General features: G+C 38.9%; 2 protein-coding genes across 2 annotated transcripts; both read left to right on the top strand.

Annotated features, from left to right (window-relative positions):
• The first annotated feature begins 606 nt into the window (after window positions 1-606).
• On the top strand, window positions 607-15,608 carry espl1 (extra spindle pole bodies like 1, separase). Its single transcript, XM_086087951.1, has 32 exons — window positions 607-765; window positions 892-987; window positions 1,272-1,565; window positions 1,647-2,390; window positions 4,101-4,202; window positions 4,293-4,401; window positions 4,495-4,622; window positions 4,707-4,900; window positions 5,414-5,656; window positions 5,809-5,953; window positions 6,416-6,572; window positions 6,695-6,834; window positions 7,058-7,192; window positions 7,289-7,405; window positions 7,496-7,667; window positions 7,817-7,945; window positions 8,021-8,177; window positions 8,376-8,485; window positions 8,608-9,749; window positions 9,833-10,214; window positions 10,740-10,868; window positions 11,409-11,622; window positions 11,726-11,922; window positions 12,016-12,143; window positions 12,903-13,025; window positions 13,657-13,806; window positions 13,882-14,049; window positions 14,144-14,248; window positions 14,326-14,441; window positions 14,522-14,605; window positions 14,798-14,962; window positions 15,150-15,608. The coding sequence occupies exons 2-32, from the start codon at window positions 907-909 to the stop codon at window positions 15,349-15,351; spliced, it is 6,462 nt and encodes a 2,153-aa protein (XP_085944077.1). The 5' UTR covers window positions 607-765; window positions 892-906; the 3' UTR covers window positions 15,352-15,608.
• A 2,561-nt stretch (window positions 15,609-18,169) lies between these two features.
• pfdn5 (prefoldin 5) lies at window positions 18,170-21,345 on the top strand. The gene is made up of 6 exons (XM_086087157.1): window positions 18,170-18,247; window positions 18,560-18,662; window positions 20,366-20,397; window positions 20,727-20,801; window positions 20,912-21,017; window positions 21,152-21,345. The coding sequence occupies exons 1-6, from the start codon at window positions 18,182-18,184 to the stop codon at window positions 21,223-21,225; spliced, it is 456 nt and encodes a 151-aa protein (XP_085943283.1). The 5' UTR covers window positions 18,170-18,181; the 3' UTR covers window positions 21,226-21,345.
• Window positions 21,346-22,077: the final 732 nt, after the last annotated feature.

Raw genomic sequence — 22,077 nt, 5'->3', positions numbered from 1 at the left:
TATGCATGTTCTACGTTCGGATCCCTGTAGGGAGTCATGCGAGCGAGAGAGAAATAGTGAACTTCACTGAGTATATTATCTCATTATTGGGAATTCTGACTCACAGAGGTTATGTTTACATTTCGCAGCAATTTTTTTTCCTGATGGGCTTATTACTTACACTTAAATATTGATGGTTCTGATGACATGATGCAGACAAATATTTGAGTAGCACCTGGACATACCTTATAAGAGAAAAATAAAAGTCTCTTTCTTTGCAATGAAATCTACATGTAGTGTTTCTCCCAGACTTATTGGTACCACTGTATGTCATTCACAGTGGAATTTTCTCCTTAGAGGCAGAAAATAACTTGAAAACGACACACATAGACATCAATGTATTCAAGGTGGCCTTTTAGTGAGTGGCAATGTAAGATGGCCGCCGCTGGCTTCACGCATACATAGGCTACATACATAAAAAAGGAAGGAAAAAAATGCCACATAAAGACTAAGTAATATAATATGTGTGTACTGCGTACTGGGAAGGAAAACGACAATACCCATGATACCTTGCACTTCCGGGAAAAAGCGGATTCACTTTGTGATTGGTTAGCAAACACTTTTCAAACATAGTGCGGGGTGGAACTGTGGAACATGTCCATTTCACTCCCTTTCACGCAGCTGTTTGAAGCCATTGTTCCGTTGCTTATTTGTGTGACTACGTACAACGAATTATCATTTATCTAATGTAAAAATTTGTATTATTGACAAGGATTTCCAGTCGAAGTAAGTTGCTAGCTCTCTTCGCAGCGTTAGTCAGTTACGCAGACTCCTGTTACTTCGGTGTCTGGTCGTTAGCTAAAGTGTCTCACTACAAATTTGTTGCAAGGTGGTTAACGTGTTTTTCTCCAGCTATCTACAGACGTCATGAAGTCTTTGAAAGTCGACGAGTTTATTGTGCGGACAGCTTCATTCAGCGAGGCGCTGCTGTTATGTCAAGAGCTCGAGGTTTGCATTAGAAACTTTATAAGCTAATTAGTGCCACCGTTTAAAGTCGGTGGACGAGTAAATAACTGAACCAAGGTTGCTGCACAAATGAATATACAAACGTAGACAAACGTTTGCATTCATTTGTTGTGAGAAAACAGCTTCATTATTTTACAACACTATTCAGAGTGAATGTGAATATTGAACATGTCGATGTACCTTTTGAGATCAAAGAATACTCAAAATTTGAAAAGCTCTTTGAATTTTACTTGAAAAATCGAAACCCTTTGTTTTACATTTTGCAGAGCCTTGTCAAGCGTGTCCCATCTTATGGTGGCACACTGTGTGACAGGGTCATCAGGGCCTGTAACCATCAACTTGGACTTGGATCACTGCAGTTTGATCACATAAACCAGTTGGTACAACTTGTGGAGCTTGCCATTCATAGCTATGACGTCTATACTCTCAGCCAAAACAGTCCGCTATACATGGAAAAGATCATTTTCCATATAGTCAAGAAGCTAAGCTCTCTGCAAGTCCACAGTCTCTGCAGCCGTGTTGCGGCATTGCTTTATACCAGGCTGGCCTCAACGCAGCAGGTTTGTACTGTGATCTTGTTTTATTTATTTCAATTTCTATTACGCGTACTCTTAACACTCATTATTGCATATTGTCTTTAGGGTGAGCACTCTTATGTTCTTTTGCGGAATTGCTTCTCCGTTTTGTGGAACGGGCTCAATGCTACCACGGATCAGAAGGTCCTCAATCCCAAAGACAAACTAAGTTTCCAGCTTCAAGCACTCAACTTCCTTCTGTTGATGGACAAAGAAACTGCTGTTATTTCCAAAGCTCCTATATACATAGAGCGTGTGACCTGTGAATTTGAAAAAAGTTGTGAAGCAGTGAGTGAAGCGGATGCTTCATTTGTTCTCCACGAAATGCACGCTCTTTTCTCCAGATGTTGGAGTGATAGTCAAGGCTGCAAGAGTGATGGATCTACGCCATCTATTGATACATCAAGTGTATACACGCTTCTTGAAATGGCGCTTGTTATAATCAAGATGCTATGTAAAGCTGGATATCATGGTCTGGCCTCCATCTTTCTGAATGAAATTGAGGTGAAGGTGAAGAACAATGCTGACTGTCAGGCTGCAGCTCTGAAGCTCGGGACATGGGCCGTTAAAATCCACTCTATGGCGACACCTGATGAGTGCAGTGATGAGCCTTTGAGAAAATCTGCCAGGGCCTTGAGATCTCTCCCCCCTGAGTTGGGTGAACGTGAAGGTCATTCTGTCCTGGAAGGATGTCGACTGATGGTGTGGGTTGTGGAAAATTGCCATAAGAAGGGAATGAGTGGTCCTGTGCTGCTGGCCTGGTTTTCTTTTCTTGAGGTGCACCAAGACCTGATCACAAGAATCCTGAAGGTTGGTACTCTTTAAATATTGACTTTTTTTTCTATTGTTAACTCTGTTCAAGGGCACTTCAATCTAACACGTATATCAGATTAAATATCAAGTATTGTGGAAGAATTAATGGTTTGTCACATGTAACTATTTCTTGGGGGGGATTTTTTTTAATTTTGTTAGGGAAGAACTTGACAATCATGCCTATCAAACGCAAAATAAAATCAAACAATGGTTTTGGGCCAAGCTCTTTGAATAGTGTACAGTCGTGATTGTTTATACATTGGTGCCTGGAGATACGAGTGACCAGACTTAAGTTTTCAAAATAGGAGCTGTTGATTAGCCATTAAACCTTATCTTATACATACGGTGTACAAACAGTATGTTATGCACAAAAATAATTTTTGTGGGGTTGGAGGTCAGAGGTTGATGTCTGGACTCACAGGGTTAGAGCAGATGGAAGTGCGAGAAATAATCTTTCTCAAGGCAAGTAATCCATGTTTTGCAGTTTACCACAAGTAGGATACCTGATGGTGTTTGAATCTTGACCCAGTGGTCAAAGTGGATATATTTTATAATAATTAGTTTTGCCTATTTATTGTTTTTAGCCAATTGACCTTGCTTCATGTTCAATTTTGAAATTGCCGACAAATATTCCCCAAAAAGATTCCACATGACTTGTACCCAAAACCTATTTTGTCACAGTTTGGCCTGCAATGCCGTTAAGCACAGTTTCATTAAAATTAAAATTTTTGTTATTTAAAAAAAAAAAATATATATATATATATATATATATATATATATTTATTTATTTATTTTTTTTTGTGTTCCTAATAACCAGGAAATGCAATGATTTTTTTTCCAATGAGAATTTCTTAATATTTCAAATATTACCAGTGTCCCAAAAACACATTTATATAAGTTGTTATGTTTTTTTATGCTAGCGCACACAAAAGGCTTTGATGCAGCCTCTGGACTGCAGAGAACGGTTGAATCAATAGTCGTTATTACAAAAACGGACTGCGGGTGGCAACCGAGTATATGAGATCAACCAGGGCCATGTTGCTAACAAGCTGTTTTCCCCTACAGTTTTTAATTCAATTAATTTCATTCATTTGTAAAAGAAAAAAGACAATATAAAGCAATATTGAAATTCAAAGTAAAGTAAAAGAAATGAAAGGGGACAGAAAGAAGTAAGTTTAAAAAAGATTTCTGAATAATGATTCATCTTAGCTATATTCTAATGCTAATTGCTGCAAAACGGAAACAGATTTTTCCTGATGAAAGAAAAGACTAATCTTTCTTTTGGTAGGTTCCATGTTTTTTATAGCAATAGAACACACTATTCTGTGGGCCTTACAAAATTAGTCAAAATCCAGTAAAACAGCCGGGAGCGAAGGGGGTTGCTTCAGTAAAAATAGCTGGGAGTGATAGTGATTCAGTTAGAGTTAATAAAGCCCTCGCTTCAAGTCCCTCAAAATTAGGAAATTGCTTCTCAGTCAGTGATTCCCAAAACTGCGAAAAAATACATTTTGAGCCTTGTGTTGGTTTATTTTTGACGGCATGTTGGAATGGGTTAATGGCCTTTCCATTAATTTCAATGGGGAAAGATGATTTGAGATGCATTAAGAGTGTGGCCACGGAACAAATTAAAAACTATCAAGTCATCACTGTACTGTGTATCTGTTGTTTTGAGGAATTATTTATGTATTTGTTTGTTTATACTTTCAGAGCTCAGTATTAAAAAGTGAGTCCAGCAGACTGCAAGAGACCCTTTGCACCAGTTTTTACCAAGGCTTTACATTTGCCGAAAACAGCTTGCTCAAATCAAAGGTGAAGAACTTCTTTCTTCATATTGATATTTAAATAAGATTGAAACAATGTTGCCAAAGTTCAAGCATCGTCTCTCATTGCCTTTGCTAGCTGGAGGACAGTGACACTCTGTCCAGAGTGCTGCTCTACTGCCAAGCCACAGCTGGACACATGTTGACTGAAATGCGCAAAATGTCAGACGAAGACCTTATCAATGCAGGTGGTTAGAAGTAGCATTTAGAAAAAATTATAATAATTTTGAAACGCACAATATATTTACACATATTATTTTGCTGCTCTTACTCATGTGTAGTGATTGTGGTGAACAACTTTGCCTGTGGCTTGTACAATCGTCGTCTGTATGACCAGGCTTTCACACTCCTTGAGATCCTGTGTCATGATATAAGCAAGAACTGTCCTGCTTCACTCTCGGTTGATAGGGTAATCTTTTTATTGTGCTGACCCTCAAATTAAATTATGCTAATAATATACTGTATAGAAATGAATTACTTTGACTCTCCGCAGTTGAACCGACCCTTCATGCTAGCTGTGCAGGCGTCCCAGCGAGCAGGGCACCTGGAACGAGCGCTAGACTGGGTCATCCTGTGGCTGAAGGCCTTGGGGAATAAAATGGCTCTGCATATGACGGAGCCAATCTCTTTGTGGGTGAAAACCAAAATCGATGGTGCACGTAGCTCTGAATCAGACATCCGACTCAGGTTTGCACCACTTCTAATAGTTAAAGTGGAAGTCAACCTTAAACATTTATTGATAATAATATGTTATATGTGACCTCACTAGTCTAAACATGACATTCTGATTAATATTACATTTGTGGAATATGAGTTATGAAGCAAAATCCTGCCATTTTTATCCACTTCAGAGGGCGGCCATTTTGCCACTTGCTGTCGACTGAAGATGACATCAATGTTGCTCAGGGCTCGGGCAACAACCAATCAGAGCTTACCTGTTGGTTGTTACCTGAGACCGGAGCAACATCTTCAGTCGACATCAAGTGGCAAAATGGCTGCTCCCTAAGATGGATAAAAATGGCGGGAATCTGCTGCTTAACTCATATTCTACAAATGTAATATTAATCAGAATACCATGTTTTGACAAGTAGGGCTGCATAGAACATATTATATAAAAAAAAAAAAATGAGTGTTGACTTACCCTTTAAAACTTTTCAGCATCGTTTCATAATATTGACAATGTTGATTGTGATCTCGTAGGACTATACGTGATGGTTTTGGTCCTGACATTCCGGATGAAAGAATAATGCTTTGCCTTTTGGATGAGGAGTTGCGTCTCTACAAGGGGGAGGCAGGCGACACCTCCCAGGAACGTTACAATACTCTTTGTGATCTGCTGGACATCTGTCATGAGGAAAGCTCCCACACCCACCTGCGTGCTGTCTACCTTTGCGAAATGGCCCATGTTGTTTGTTTTCAGGACTTCAGTGTACACACCGATTGGTAAGAGCTTCTTCTGTTCAATTTCTACATACAGTTAAAGAGCTGAGATAGCTAAAAAGCACAAAATTTAATGAAGTCTGCGATTGTGGATTCTTTTAAAATATATATTGATTTTATTTTGCATGCTCATGTGTTTCTCTGTAACTTTACAGTACGGCTGTTGATTTTACCCATGAAGCTTTACGGCTCTTGGAAGAGGAACCAGAGACTCCTGAAAACACACACCGACTGAAGGACGACAAGGCCCATGCTCTACTTTGGCTTTTTATCTGCACTCTTGAGAAGAATCTTCAGGAGGTACGCATTGGTGGATTTGGACGGTCACAGTTATTAAGTTTTAAAACTTTGTGTTGTGCTTTCTCAAACAAAGAAAGTATAGATTTGGTGTTGATACTTATGCTAAGCAATTTAAATTAAATAACAGATTTTCACATATAAACTTTATGCTGCGAAATGTAGCCGGCAAGAGAAAAAAAAAGTTAAACCAAATTGATGACTATAACTGCTTAATGGATCACAAAACATCATAACAAATCTTATGTATTGTGAACAGCTCTTGAAAATGAAATGTTGCATAGTATTTAATATCCATTGACACATTCAACCCTTTTTCATTGCAGACTATAAGATTTATGTTAATGTTTTACTTGTTTGGTGCGAAAAATGACCAAGAAAACGGTTCATCAGTTAGCTGGAAAGAAGTCCTCCGGTCTGCTAAGTGTTGTTTAAATTGTGTTTATTCTTTGTCTCTCTTGCTAGGCAATTGAAAGGGACGTGAAGCTTCGAGAGATGCGTAAGCAGTCTCAATGTGTAGATCCTGTAGTGATTAATGATTTTGATTATGAAGACAAGCAGAAGAATGAGGACAACGTCCTGGTATATGATGGTCTAAAATTCAGCTTGGCTGTACAGAACAGTATGTACCCTATTTTTAAATGTAGTGTATTTGAATTTGAATTTGTTCCTCCCTTTTGTAATACATACAATTTGATTCTTATCATTCCTACTGTTGTTGTGACATTTTTTTGTTCCACAAAGAGTTGTGCCAATCTTTGGAAAGTGCACTGGCTGTGTGGGCTGCTCTTCTGCATGCTCCAGTTTTCCCTTCCGTGAGGAATCCTAAACAGACGTATAACTCTATTGTGATGACTGCATCTCTCTTGAAACTAATGGGAAAGGTAACTAAACAGTGATTTTCGCCGCCCATTCCAAAGAAAATGTACCCACTTGACCTTGATTTCTATTCCACATACAGCACTTTGTATGCAGCAATGGTTGTTTTAAAGTGCTTTATAAATAAAGTTGAGTTAGTCCGATTGACTTTTCTGCAATCTAATCTGGTTGCTTTTATTTCTTAATTTGAAATCACTGTATTTCTATTTATGTATTTCTCCAATTTAGCCTCTTAAAGCTTTGGAAGCATATCAACTTGCTATTGAAGTTTCCCGCCAACTTGGCGACACTCAAGGATGTGCACATTCCCTCTGTCAGTCAGCTAGCCTCCTCTTAGAAATGGGCTCCCCTGAACTGGCTTTGGTAATGCAATTTTCTGATAATGATGCTTATAAGACACACGTTATACATCAAACTTATTTTGATCAGAAATGTCTTCCTAAATAATGACGTTTTCAGACTGTGACTGAACGAGCAGAAAAAATGATCACCAATGATACAAACATTGAGGGACCATCCCCTCTCTCCCTGTTCATCATTTTGCTGAAATCTCAATGCTGTTACAGAATTGGACAGGTAAGTAACTTGTGTCCAGCCGTAGTTCTTGTATTCTGAATTTAGAGCTATGAGAGCTTTTTTGTTTTTACGGTGTTTCCTCTTTCACAGGTGGATTGTGGGGTTTCTTATCTGTGTGATGTGCTTAAAGAGGCCAATGATCAGAAACGTTCTAAGGGCTGGTATATGTTGCGAGCTCAAGCGCTCCAGACTTGTAGCTCCTACCTCAGTTTGGACACAACTTCCCTGCCTCAAACCCAGCGGAGCCGCATTACGCAGCATGGTGGGATATCACAAAGCACACACAACCAGCTAACTTTTTGCTTTCTGCATCATGGTATCATGTACTGTAGCGCCAAACACCTCACCTTTTAACAAGATTGATTTATGTTTTTTAAATTTTATTGTTTTTGTTTGTTTGTTTTATTTCAGGGTTCAAAAGCCCAGATACTGCCTTGTATGAAAGTCTGAATCTTCTCAGCAGTCTGCTGGTCACTTTTGTGGGGAGAGGTTTCTATGGGAATCATGGAAATGGCTCAGATGTGCGCTTCATTGACACAGGTATGTCGTATAACAGGGGTAATCAATGTAAACATTTAATAGTTTTGGACTTAGTGGCATTGTCGTCTATGACAGGAAATAATCTTGTGTTCAAATGGCGGCTGCTGTCGGAACTGTTGAGCTGCTCAATGAAAGTGATTGTGCTGAGAACAAGCTGTGGTGCCATCAATGATGCAAGACTGCAGTGTCGAGAAGCCTTGAAGCTGGCCACCAAGTTGCAAGCACTGAGCCAGTAAGTGCTTGCCCTTAATACCGGTATTGTTGAATGTTTTGCGAGAAAACAGCAGAAGTATATATTTGCGGATCTTGAACCAAGTGCACTTCATCTCAATTCAGAATTATCCTTTTTAGTTCAATGACGGGTTATGTTTATGAGCTACTTACTGTGTTCAATCTTCCATAACTATAATCCTTATTTTGATTCTCTTAGGTGTGCTGAGCTGTTGGTTGTGAAAGCTGAGTTGGAACTAATACAGGGGGAGGTAGAAGAAAGTGGATTTGATTTAGACAAAGTCAGGAACCTTCTGGAACTGTACACAGGTTTGCACAAATTGGTAGATACTTCTAATGATTTTGAATTAGCCGTCTTAATTATGACTTCTCTTATGCCTTTTCTTGGTTGGTTGATGTTTTTTTCTCTAATCAGCTTTATGTCTGTTCAGATTTTTCAGATGCAAAGTCTAAATCTGAGGTTAAAATCAAACCTAGAAAAGGTCGTCCAGTACAGAAATCTCGTTCTCCATTGCCTGTAATGGAGGACGACCTGAAGGACATCCTGAGTACAAGGTGGACTGTCAGGGAACCAATTGTGAGGGATGAAAGTAGCTCTCCTCCTCTCAAGGCCAAACCTCGTTGTTGGCTCTCATGCCTCGCACACAAAACAAGCTGCCAGTGCCTTTGCTGCTCAGAGCCCCTCCTGGGCCGGGTCACCGCGCGTTGGGCAGCTGCACAGGCAGATATGATTCTCCAGCTGGATCATTCTGAAGCCAAAGAGGGTTTTAAACTTCACTGGGCCACATTAGCTCGTTGTAAAACGATCACTACCAAACTTGAGGCTAAATTGGCTGAATTTATCCCACTGTGTAGCCCCGCAAACGTGCCCCCTAAGTCTTCTCTTATGCATGATGTGGTGGGCCGTGTGTACCTTCACATGGCTGTTTCTGGTCTTGAACCCAACCACAGTAAGATCAGCAACATATGGAAAGTACTTGAAGCTGGTTTAGCCTTTGTTGATTCGCTGCACACGCCGGAACTAAAAGCTGTGGAAGCTGGTCTCATGGCAACCAAAGCCATTGTGTCATTGGTTACCTTGTCTACGGAAAAAGATTGCAGGCTAGAGGAACTTTTCTCAAATGTGTGGACTTGGAAGGCACCAAAGCGATTGAAAGTTCTGAAATCGCATCAGTCTTCACTCAAGGAGTCTAAAGGTTTGTCCATGTCTGAAAAAAAGAAGCCGACAAAGGTCAAGGCCGTCAAGCCAAAGATCCAAGTCCCAAGCTCCACAGCCAAAGCGAAGTGTCAGGGTCCCATTACGCCAATTATGATTCCCATGACTCCTTTTCCCAAGACTCCAGTGATTAAGTCCAAGTCTGAAAGGGAGCTTTGCGCTTTTGACTTCAACACAGTGGTGCCCACGTTGGCCTTTACTCCAGTTCAGAAAGCAAAATCGCCGGCCACAGTACAAAAGGCACTGAAAACTGCCTCCAAACTGCAGTTTCAGGTGTTTGACGAGTCCCTGCCCACTCGAGACAAAGTTAAACCTGTACCTGCCGCTCCAAGACGCACTAAGAAATCTCGTTTCAAGGTGGGCATCAAATCCAATGAATAAATTAAGTAAGAATTGGGTGTATTGTTTATGTTCTAATATTTTGAACTGTCTTGATACAGCTGGAGTTTAGTGATGAGAGTGATGCAGAGAACATTGCTCAGGAAGAACTGATTGAAAATGTGTCCAAAAAGAAAACCACCACAAGAAAAGCTGCTGGCAAAGGTAAAGCTGCCTCAGCTACCCCTGCTGAGAAGATCCGACCAATACGACAGGCTAGGAAGAAAAGCTGTGCACTATTTCAAGACACCTCATCAGAAGACGAAACATTGATGTGTCGAAATTCCTTAAGACGTGGAAGATCCAGAAAGGTGTCCGGCAAGGAGTTAGAGGACGAGCCAGACAAAATGAGGGCCATTGAAGAAGAAACTGATGAAATTCTAGACCTGAGCATTGAGTATTTAAGGGCGTCAGACACTGAGACAAAAGACTATGCCACTTCAGGTAAAAACAGATGTTGAACTAAACTGCTGGATAATTGATTGTAATAAATACTGGGGATGTAACGATATCCACACAGCACGATGCGATAAAAATAACGAAAGGCCAAAAGTAATGTTTTTTTTGACAGTGTTAAAAAAATATTTGCTGGTATGGCTGATTTATAGGAGTGAAAACTGGCCAAAACATCCCTAATTAAAATTTCACTAATAAACTAACCACCAGGGGATGCGAGAACTGCACAAATGAAATACATACACCCTTTGCCTTTTTTTAACAGATGTGCTACTTTAATATCGTGATGTGAAGACGATGTTGTGGCAGTTTTAATATTGCGATATTACTGTTATCTTTACATCCCTAATGAATGTAGTAGTATCAGCTAAACTCAGCTGATGACATGATATTGGCAATAAGGACAGATTTCCTCTGAAAATGACTTATTTTGATTCAACAGCAACAGACAGTTATGTGAGCAATCAACCCTTACTTTTTAACTTTTTTTAATCTCTCTTTTCATCTGTCAAGACAATTTTGTTGAAGTGGTGCGGAGGGTTTTGTGTTGTGATTTGGAGAGTAAAGACTTGTTTAATAAGAAGCGTGGACATCAAGTAAGAGGCCCTCAAACCCATCATCCTTGTCCGGACCCCATACCGGGTGAGATTGCACAGATATTAATATTTTGTTTCCTGAAATACAACTATGATAAAAGCAGTTGGATTACAATACAATCATTAGGCAAAATGAAAAATATTTTTACTGTATGTTTAGCTTAGCGTTGGAGTTCATTTTAAACATGTATTTTAATGAAAAACTGTTTGCCTGCTCTTTATAGTAACATGCATCAATGTATTAATTTGTTTCTTCTAATTGTGTTCAGTGTGCTGCAGGGTTAGTACTGTACAGTTATTATTATATCAATCACAAGAATTATTTGGAAATCCATACACTTCATTACATCCACTGGACCCATCTCCAGCTTCAAGTGATTCCACTCACCTGGGACTGCTTGCAACTAATTATGAAGCATGCATTGCCAAAATGTTAACAATTCAGATTTCAGTTTAATCCAACTCCTGAAACCCTCCTGTATGTTCTTCTGGTGTCTCAATTACCTTTGGACATACATTTGATTCTTGTTTATAGTGTTCATGTAACAAGTGTTTTTCCCATCTGATCGGTTGTTCTGTTTTGCAGACAATCTTTCATTTGAAGATATAAACGCGTTACTCTGCTCAGCTTGGCTGACCCTTCAGCACTTCCCCCATCCCACTATTTTTCCAAACCTCTGTGCCTTTCTGGCACTGTCGGTGGGACAGCAGGATCCTTTAGCTACTGCAATGCTTCATTCCCAGTCTTTGGGCATCACAAGCAGACATCGCACCATCAGATACCTAGCCAACTGTCTGAAGTAAGTGTATTTATTCTCAGTATTGTGATGTCAACATCTGATGATTGTATGCTAGTGTTTTTTTATTTTTTTTTATTGGTCATTTGTTGTGTGTTTTTAATAGAAAGCTGAAGAAAACATCCAGTGGGCTAGCAGATCAAATGGACAACCTAACTCTCGATGAGTCTAGTCCCATTGCTATTACAGAACAGAGGTTGTCTCAGTTGGAAAACATATTTTCCTTTCCGACAGCTGATTGTTCAGCCTTCCCTCAAAGCCACTGCCAAGAGTTTATGCAACAAATGCAACACCTCCCCCCAGGTAACTTATGCAATGTTGTTAAGATTTACTTTCATTGATGACTGTGAGGGCAAAAGCAGAATATTTCCACATGCTTCTTTCTCTCTGCCACAGGTGTGACTGTGTGTATGATGTCAGTGCCTGGAATAACAGCTCGGGAAATGGGTAAAGGCATCCTACTGTCTCGTCTCGAAAAGGGATCGGCTCCTGTGACTGTACACATTCCCACTTCCACAGAGCCGGTAAGCATGACAAGATGGCCATCTAAGATGGCAAAGAGCATGGGGATTGTACATTTAAAAAAAAGAAAAGAAAAAAGAGGGGTGTGGAGGGGGGTTAATCCTATTGGAAACATTTGACTAGTTACAATCATCAGTGGGCTCAGGAAAACATCTGCATGTACTGATTGTTAGCCATACAGTTCATGTAGTACTCATTAAAGGGTAAGTCAATCCAAAAGGTTTCTTTGTTATATGCAGCCCCACTAGACTAAACATGCTACTGTATTCTGAATAATATTGCACTTGTGGAATATAATTTAAGCAGCAAAATCTACCCGTTTTTTTTATCCATGCCAGGGGGGGGGGGGCGGTCATTTTGCCAAATGCTGTCGACTGAAAATTACGTCACAGTTGCTCAGGTAACAACCAATCATGGCTCAGCTTCAGAAAACAGATGAGCCATCAGATAAGGACCAGCAATCATGGCTCACTTGTTTTCTGAAGCATAGCCGTGATTGGTTGTTACCTCATTTTCAGTCGACAGCTTGTGGGAAAATGACCAGCCCCTGACGAGGATATACGGGTGGAATTTGCTGCTTAACTCATATTCCACAAATGCGATATTAATAAGAATGTTGCGTTTAGAATGGGGCACATACAACATAATGTACAGATTTTTTTTTTTTAGAGTTGACTCCCCCTTTATAATGAAAAAATAATAATCTGCAGCACCGCTCTCGCAATGCTTTTCTGTAAGCACAACTGTCTTTTGTTCTACAGCACTCTATTAAATGGCTGGTCCAGGAGATGGACAGTATTCTGGTGGATCAAAAGGCTCTGAATAACGTGTCTGAGAAAGCTCTGTGGTGGGAGGGCCGCAGGGAACTTGACTCTCGAGTTGAGGTAAGGAACAAGAACACTGCTGGAGAGAGACTGTTGTAATCGGTCAAATTCAAAACAAATATTAAACACTAAAATTGCATTTGCCATGCAGCAATGTCACAAGTACTGTATTTATTGTACACCCCCTTCGAAAAATGTAAACACTTTATTCAATATCTCAATGAACATAACAATTTCCAAAATGTTTTCTGCAGAATATGCGCTTAACTTACAACATGAAAGTAAGCTTAATAGAATGCATAAATGACACAATCTTCAGTTTAATCAAATTAACTAGTACAAAAAGTAAAATTAAATTAAATAGGTAATGCATCCCACAACAAAAATGATTACATTTAGTATTTTCTATGACCTCTCAGTGTCTACTTATTTGTGCAAAATGTTCAGTAATAAATTTAAGAAAACTACTTTTTTTGTGTACTAATGAACAAATCTTGTTTGCAATCATTTGTGTGAGTATTTTGTAGTGTATTATACCATAGAAAATCTTGATTCTGAAATGAAACTAAAGGTGTTCATACAAACCTGTTGGGGTGTACTCATTTATGCTAAGCACTGTATATGTATTTATGTATGCATGTGGATGATAAAGGATGTTGCGCTGGTTGTTGTTGTTAATGTTATGTTTTAGCAATTGCTGAGAGAGATGGAGCAGCTGTTGGGATGCTGGAAGAGCCTTCTTCTGCCTCTTTCATTGGAGCCCAAGCTCTCCGCAAAAGCCCAGCACCTTAGCAAAACGTTGTCTGCAAAGGGAGTGACAGCCAGTGACGAGATGTTAAAGGTGTGCGCTTTTCGTTTTCTGTCTCCAACTTTGTTAGCAACGAAACACCTGGTTAAATATTTGACTTTTGTCTAGGTTCTTCTTTCTGCAATCCCTATGCTGTCCCAAAAAGACTTGAAAAGCTTTGCTCTCGGAGTTTGTCCTGAATGGGATGACGATTGTGAGCAGCTTCTCCAATCGGCTGTTTTGCAGTTTGCAGACAGAGAGGAGCCTTGTGGTCACGTGGTTCTCATTCTGGACAAGGTACAAAATTTTACTATTTGTAACATGGAGCAATACATTACAGTCTGTCCTGTAATTGGATCATAATTGACCCCAAGCTGACTTTTCTCCACAGTACCTTCAGAGGTTGCCTTGGGAGAGCATGTCCATTTTAAGGTTCCGCTCTGTGAGCCGCATGCCGTCTCTGCAGTCATTGATTGGACTGAGCATTCAGAAAGACGTATGATTTATCCCATTACTTGTATCAATGCACTGTGTGAGATCAGTCATGAGGACAATATTGTTATCCTTCTTCAGAGTGACCCTCAGTCTATCCTGAAGCATGGTGTGGACATGAAGAATACATTTTATCTTTTGGACCCTGATGACAATTTAAAAAACTCAAAGGAACAATTCAAAGAGTGGTTGAGCAGGTGAGACAAATACTCACAATTTGGACAGTGGCAAACTATTTTGGTTTTCTCACCTACTTCATTATTGTCTTTTATTTAAGCAAACCGGGTTGGGATGGTGTGTGTGGACATGCTCCAAATCCGGGACAGCTGGAAGAAGCCGTTGCAACGAAGGATCTATACATGTACGTTTTGTGACACACAAGATACTCTATAGTTGCATTTAAAAAAAAAAAAAAGCCAGCATATAAGCATAGTTCAAAGGGATTTTACACAGTACAGTACGCTCTTGTTAAGTGGTACCTTCTTTTAAATACAAATAACCTTGTTTTCCTTTGTCCTGTGTTTATGTACTCGACCCCTTTCGACCCCTCCAGTTATATGGGCCACGGTGCAGGCGCACGATTTCTTGACAGCCACACGGTCTTGATGCGACCAATGAGAGCCGCCTCTCTGCTGGTCGGCTGCAGCAGCGCTGCTCTGGCTGTGCGGGGAGATCAGGAGGGAGAAGGCATCATCCTCAGTTACCTCATAGCAGGCTGGTGAGATATGAATTTGTCTTAATTACAATTTACATAGAATGTTAAAAAAATGTCCAAGTGGTGCAAGTGCACAGTTTATTCTGCTGTAGAGCAAAGGGTTTCAGTGGGGTATAATTCTATGCAAGATGGTTAGACAGGTAATTTGTGAAATTTGACCTGATTTTGTTTCTGTTTATGAATTCCACAGCCCTTTTATTTTAGGAAACCTGTGGAATGTAACGGATCGGGATATTGATCGCTTCACCAAAGCTTTGCTGGAATCCTGGTTCTCAGCAGAGTCTGGAAGTGCACTGCTGGATTGTATGGGCCCTTCAAGGCAGGCCACTTACCTGAAACACCTCATAGGAGCCGCACCTGTGGTCTATGGATTACCAATTCAGCTGCAGTAGTGAAGGCCAGTCAGCTGCTACTGGATGAACTCTTCTGTGCAGCGCATACTTTTTTTTCTTCTTTTTTTTCCTGAGTTGGTATTTCATTTCAAGGGTATTACACTTGAAATGATGTTAATTGTAAAATAACTGCAATTTACTTTTTAATTTATGTTTAACTGTTATCAACTGTTTTTAATCGTTTTAATTCAAGTTTTTTGGAGTGTTTTAATACTTTTGACTCAAAGGTTTGTAATAAACATTCTCTCTTGAATTTTCTTGATGGCTGAGTAGTTATGATTAGTCCAATAATTGCAGTATTTGCTTTTACATGCTGAACAAATGACAAGTTTTTAATATATAATTTGTCATGACTGCAAAATCACCATGGAGCGCCCACGCAGATATTTGATTTGATCTGAATTCATAATCACTATAGCGTGTAAGGTGTATAGCTTGTTGATCATGAACTCTGACTTTAAATTTAAAAGATGGGCTGAGTACATATTCCTTCACTGACTTTTTTGCTGATTTTAAAGCTTTCCCGTCGAGTCCGACTAATTAGCAACAGCTACAATAACATGCAGTGTCTGGTGTTTGTATGGCAAATCTAAATAGGTGATTCCAAACCACTGTACCAAGGTAAATGAGGTATTTTGCAGGAAATTATTCAATTGCACACTTAATTGGCCTGAAAAATAAAAATGTACTATACATAACAGTACTGTACATGGTGTAGTGTTAATCTATGCTGTAATAACAGTGATGTGACAGACTAATTGGAAGAGGTACAATTCACTTTTGTATCCTCATTGCAATTTATGAAGGTTTTTTTCCTGTGTACAAAATTCAGAGGCGGCCACCTCCACCCAATTTGCTCACCACCTCCAGCCTGAGCCTCTGATATCGCAGCACTCCAGCTGTGTTGATTGAGCTCGGCAGCAACGCATTTTAACTGCGGTTGCAGTGTTGAGCCATTATGGAGGCGCTATGTCAACAGCAGTGCACTGGAAAGACCTGAAGCAACAACCGAAGAAGAAACTGCTTTCTTTCTTTTCATTGTCCAACAAAAGAAACAGTAAACAGATCATGGTGGAGCAACCATTACACACGCCCATTTCCTGGTTGTGAGGCAGAGGGTGCGCTCCAGCCAAAGCCATAAAAACACAGTATAGTGTTTTACAACAACGCTGAACTATATTTACAATTTAATATATACTAGTCGATTATTTTTTGAATGATTATAGTTTAAAAAAAGATATATATTATGGTAACTTTGTATTCATTTAATTTCTCATTTCTAGTTCCTGATTGTAAAATGGCTGCAGGAGGGCGGCTGATAATGGGATAGGTCACCGCCACGAGTACCAATACCTTAAAATAAGGCGGGTATTGGCAGATACCGATACCCGGTGTCATTAGTCACCCATCACAGTCAGGATGATACCACTTGTGCCTCATTTTGAGCCAGGAAAAAATCAATATGGAAAGCCATTGAGCATGTACAGTGTTCTTATCCTTTACATCCATCTAAAGCAAAAACTCATAAAGGGACAAATATCTGCCGGTACATGAGGAATGAGGAACAGTGTTCGCAGTGTAAAAAAAAAGAAGAGGAATTTGAGCATTTTCTGTACTCTCTGCAAAAATGGGTTTCATATCAAATGTACATCTAAAAATGAAACCGGAATATGAACATCGTGGATTTTTAAAGATTGTGTAATTCCTTTTCATACATTTGAGGATGATTTTCCTTCCTATTTGCAAGACACTAATGATTCAAAAATCAGACACTGACAAAATGTTATTTAACCCATTTGCTCTATTTTATAAAAGAGGAACTTACTATGATTCAGATTTTGATCCTGGTATATTTTTCTCTCTCAACAAATTCTAATTTAGGTCAGTGTCTCTAGTACCATAAAGAGAATACATTTAATATGTATATCAAATCTCAACAAAGTTAAATATTTTTTCATTATTACATTTAAATGCTTGTAGCTTGCCAAAAAGCTATGACCAGATCATGACTTTTCAGTCTAGTTGCCTTAACAGAAACGTGGCTTCCAGAGGAAACTAATGATTTATATGGAATGTCATATATATTCATGTTGTTAGGGAACATAAAATTGGAGGTGGTGCCGTAGTTTACATACATAAAAAAATAACCTTTGTGAGTAGACCTAATCTTTCCGTTAAATCTGATCAAATCAATGCTGAATCTGTTTACTGAAATTCCGTGTTACAATAATGGAAAACAATTTGATTGTAGGTGTTATATACAGACCCCCAAACACAGACATAAATTATTTTAATGATAGTTTGAACATTACTTTAGAACAAATGAGGGGAAATCCTGTTATATTCTTGGGGACTTTAATATAAACCTCTTTAGAGCTGAAAACCATTCTCCTACAGAAGATTTTCTGAATAATTGATATGCAAATTATTGTTATCCAACAAAAGTGACAAATAAATCGGCTTTCTTGATTGATAATATACTGACAAATTCCATTCAAAATAATACGAATTCAGGAATATTATATACAGATATTTCTGATCATTTTCCAGTCTTCTTACTTTCTGAGATTGGTGGAATCAAAACTGAAAATCAAGGTGTTACAGAAACGTATAAAAAATTATGTAAGTGATAAACTTAAATTTAAGACAATCAAACAAAGGTCCGTCTAAATTGTGTCTCTGCTCAATATTTGCAAACATTGAATAAAACAAATATAAGGCCACGTGTGCTGCGTGTCCTTTAACGTCCTCTGGGGGGCGTCCTCTGAACGAACACCCACCTTCCTTGAACCGGAAGCAATCACTATTGTCACACTGACACACTCCCAACATGGCGATCAATCTCGCGGACCTTTCTCTCCCTCAGCTTGAGGGACTAAAAAGCCAATTAGACCAGGCAAGTCTACTTTCGTATATTATTGTCGTGTAAAAAAAATAATAATCCAATAATGTTGTTGTATTGTTGGTAATCGAAATGAATAAACGTAATAGTTTATTTCTGTGTATATTCTTTACGTAGCATGTTCACGCTCTTTTACCCCTACCTCCCTTAACGTTAACACACACTATTTGAAGCTAAACATTAAGGCATGCCGGCTCACAGATATTTGTACATTTAACAAATTAATTAAAATGTCTATGTGAGAGTGTTGTTTACTTTGCTTGGGAGACAGTTGTACAGTGTTGTACATTTGTGTTTGTTTTGCAGGAGATTGAGTTCCTGACGTCCTCAATAAGCCAGCTCAAAGTTGTCCAGGCTAAATATGTTGAAGCAAAAGAAAATTTGAATTGCTTAAACAAAAACAATCAAGGTGGGCGGAATATATTTTTAAATTTGCGTTAACGCATTGTAATCTAGTTACATTCTGGCCAACACCATCTTTTCTAAATGTAATTGAGTTTACTTAGAATTAATGCTGGGAATAATGTCACCAACTCATCACTGAGCATACACTTACAGTCATGGACAAAATTATTGGCACCCTTGGAAATTTTCCATAAAGTACACCATTTCTCCCAGAAATTGCTGCAATTAAAATGTTTTTGGTATCAATGCGGTTATTTCCTTGATGTGCATTGGAAAAAGACAAAAAAGCTTAAGAAAAAAAGACACAATTGACACAATTTTACAATTTCACACAGAATGCATAAAATGGCCTGGATAAAATTGTTGGCACTTTTTTAGAACTGTGGGTAAATCAAGTGTCGGAGGACTTCAGAAGCAAAATTGCTGAAAAATATAAACAATCTCAAGTATACAAGACCATCTCCAGAGATCAATCAAGAAGTTCATAAACCATGGAACTGTTGCTAATCTCCCGAGGGAAATGAAAAATTGATGAAAGGATGCAATACAGGTTAGTTTGAATGGTGGATAAACAACCTCAGTCATTTTCCACACAAGTTCAAGCTGTTTTGCAGACGCTGGGTGTAGAAATGTCAGCTCGGACCATACGTCGTCATTTGAATGCGAAGAAACTCTGTAGCAGCAGACCAAAAAAAGCCAGACTGGAGTTTGCAAACATGTACCTGAGTAAGCCTCAATCCTTCTGGGAAAACATTTTGTGGACAGACGGGACTAAGGTAGAGATTTTTGGAAAAGCATGTCATTGTACCGTTTACAGAAAAACAAATTAGGCCTACAAAAAAAAGACAGTGCCTAAAGTCAAACATGGCGGAGGTTCAATTATGGCACTGGGTACCTTAACAGTACAAGGAGTCATGAAATCTGGAGACTCTCAAAATGTTTTGGGCCGCAATGTAGGGCTTAGTGTCCAAAAACTGGGTCTGCGTCAGAGGCCATGGTTGTTCCAGCAGGACGATGACCCAAAACATGCCTCGAATGGCACCAAGAAACAATTGGAGACAAAGCGCTGGAGAGTTCTAAAGTGGCTCTCGATGAGTCCAGTTCTAAATCCCATTCAACACCAAATTGTTGTTGCAAGATACCCTTCAAATCTGAGAGACCTGGAGCACTTTGCGAAAGAAGAGTGGTTCAAAATTCCATCTGAGAGATGCAAGAAAATTGTTGATGGTTATAGGAAGTGATTATTTATTTCTTCCAAAGGGTTTGCAACCAAATATTGAGTTTTTTTGCATTCTGTGTAAAAAATATATATATTTTGGCTTTTTTTTTTCTTCCAATGCACATCAAAGACATAAACACATTGATACCAAAAACATTTGTAATTGCAACAATTTCTGGAAAAATTCTAGGGGTGCCAATAATTTCGTCCATGACTGTATTAGAAAAATTAGGGATATTCGGTTTTGGGTGGACTTTCAGGATGAACCTAAAATGCACTATAACTTTTAGAGTTAACTTACCAAGCTTTTTCCGCATGTTCAATTTTTGTTTTTGCATTTGACAAATACTTTATAAAGATCCAAGGTAGTGAATGAGTTAATTGCACTTACATTACATTACATTACATTACATACAAGTTTTGATGTTTACACTTTAACCAAGGTTCGATAAAACACGCAGCTAAACTGTCTCATTTCTCTCCTCTAGGCAAAGAATTACTCGTCCCACTTACAAGTTCTGTATCCTTGAGTGCTGTTCATTGTAAATAACTTTGGATGCATAGGATTTATAGCCTGCTGCTGCTCAGAGTTTTTTCTCTGCCGAACACAGATAAGTGTCATCTGGAGCGCCTTTTTCAACATGAACGGTTCTGGCATTTCTGTTGTTTTGTTAATATGTTATTGACGGCTATTTTACTTTTCTCTATATACTATACACATTGGAAGGAATTAATATGAAAATCCAGAAGATGCTGAGTGGACTACATTTTCCTGTAACGTTTTAAAATAATATTTGTTTTCATATTTTGTCTCTTGAGGGGCATTGTCCTTGACATGACTTGATCTAGATGTATGTACCTGGAACTTTAAATGACGTGGAGCATGTTTTAGTGGATGTGGGAACAGGATATTATGTTGAAATGGTAAGTAGGTGCTTTTATATACTTTACATTAGTTCCAGATGATTCATTATTAGTTAAAGTCTATTTTAAAACTGCAAACTTAAGGTGCAACTTGTATTTGCCTCCTTTAGAATGTAACAGATTCAAAGGCATTCTTCAAACGTAAACTCGATTTCCTGACAAAGCAGATAGAGAAAATTCAGCCCGCCCTTCAGGAAAAACATGCCATGAAACAAGGTGAGTCTTGTAAACATGCTTAAGAACAACCTTTGGTTTACTTTCTTGACTTGGTTGAGATTTCGGTTGGGTCTCATTCTGTCATTTACCATAATAATGTCACATTTTACTTCTCATCTTTGGGTTTCTTGCAGCTGTGATTGAAGTCATGAACGTGAAGATCCAACAGCTACAACAGAGTAAACAGGCTTCCAGCACCAAGGCTTAATCATGACAACACTTAATTACTGCTTTACTGTGTGTGTGAAAAAGAACTATAAAATATCCTGCACTGACGTTTATGAAGTCGTGTTGCATGATTTGGGAATAAAGAGGCAGTGAAACATGACTTTTCCCAAGTTGTGACTCGTTTGTAAGTTGTCCTAGCACACTGATGCACATCCTTGCAGCAATATTGTTCTTCAAAAATATATCCTCTTTGAACAACAGCAAATTGAACGTAATGTACACCACGGGGCAGTAAAAAGGAATTGTAGTCCTTGAGCAGACGCGTACCCACCCATTGTTATCAGGCTTCTGCAAAGCTTGCTGATGAGCTGATCATTCGGATCAGGTGTGTTGGAGGAGGGGGACATTTAAAACAGGACGGATAGGGGCTCTCGAGGACCAGACTTGGGCATCCTGGTCTTATGTGTATTTTCTATTCTTGAAGCAGCATGATTGCATGTTCATCTACAATGACAACTGACGAGAGCCAAACAACATGACGGATCCGCACAAAATGGTATACATTGCCTGGTATCCACCCTCTTTACTTTCTACTCCTTTTGTCACAAAAGGAAAGTATAGAGCGGTAAAGTTAGCTAAGGTTGAGATTTGTTTTTTTTAGTGCCAAGTTTTCGCAAACGAATTTTGTATATAATGACTGTATAAATTAATTGTTACTTTTGTACTGAGGCACATTTCAGACTTTGTCCTTTTATACCAAAGTTACATTTTTTAATCGGTACTTTTACGCTTCTTCTTTTTTTTTTACGCAAGTATTACAGGCTACTTCTACTTCTAATCGAGTGTGACTATATCTGTATTGCATGTCCCTCTCCCTCATTGTACTTTTTGC

Source organism: Leptonotus elevatus, chromosome 10 (genome assembly GCF_054856555.1).
Source record: "Leptonotus elevatus isolate MCC_2025b chromosome 10, RoL_Lele_1.0, whole genome shotgun sequence".
NCBI lineage: Eukaryota > Metazoa > Chordata > Actinopteri > Syngnathiformes > Syngnathidae > Leptonotus > Leptonotus elevatus.
Note: the sequence above shows the minus strand (reverse complement) of the source record. Positions and strands in the feature narration are given on the sequence as shown.

Excerpts from the sequence above, each read along its gene's own strand:
- espl1 (XM_086087951.1), top strand. The coding sequence starts at position 907 with ATGAAGTCTTTGAAAGTCGACGAGTTTATTGTGCGGACAGCTTCATTC. Across the intron at positions 4,623-4,706 it reads CTTCACTCTCGGTTGATAGG|TTGAACCGACCCTTCATGCT; the intron begins GTAATCTTTTTA and ends GACTCTCCGCAG. Across the intron at positions 7,406-7,495 it reads GCTGTTACAGAATTGGACAG|GTGGATTGTGGGGTTTCTTA; the intron begins GTAAGTAACTTG and ends CCTCTTTCACAG.
- pfdn5 (XM_086087157.1), top strand. The coding sequence starts at position 18,182 with ATGGCGATCAATCTCGCGGACCTTTCTCTCCCTCAGCTTGAGGGACTA. Across the intron at positions 18,248-18,559 it reads TAAAAAGCCAATTAGACCAG|GAGATTGAGTTCCTGACGTC; the intron begins GCAAGTCTACTT and ends TTTGTTTTGCAG. Across the intron at positions 18,663-20,365 it reads CTTAAACAAAAACAATCAAG|GCAAAGAATTACTCGTCCCA; the intron begins GTGGGCGGAATA and ends TCTCTCCTCTAG.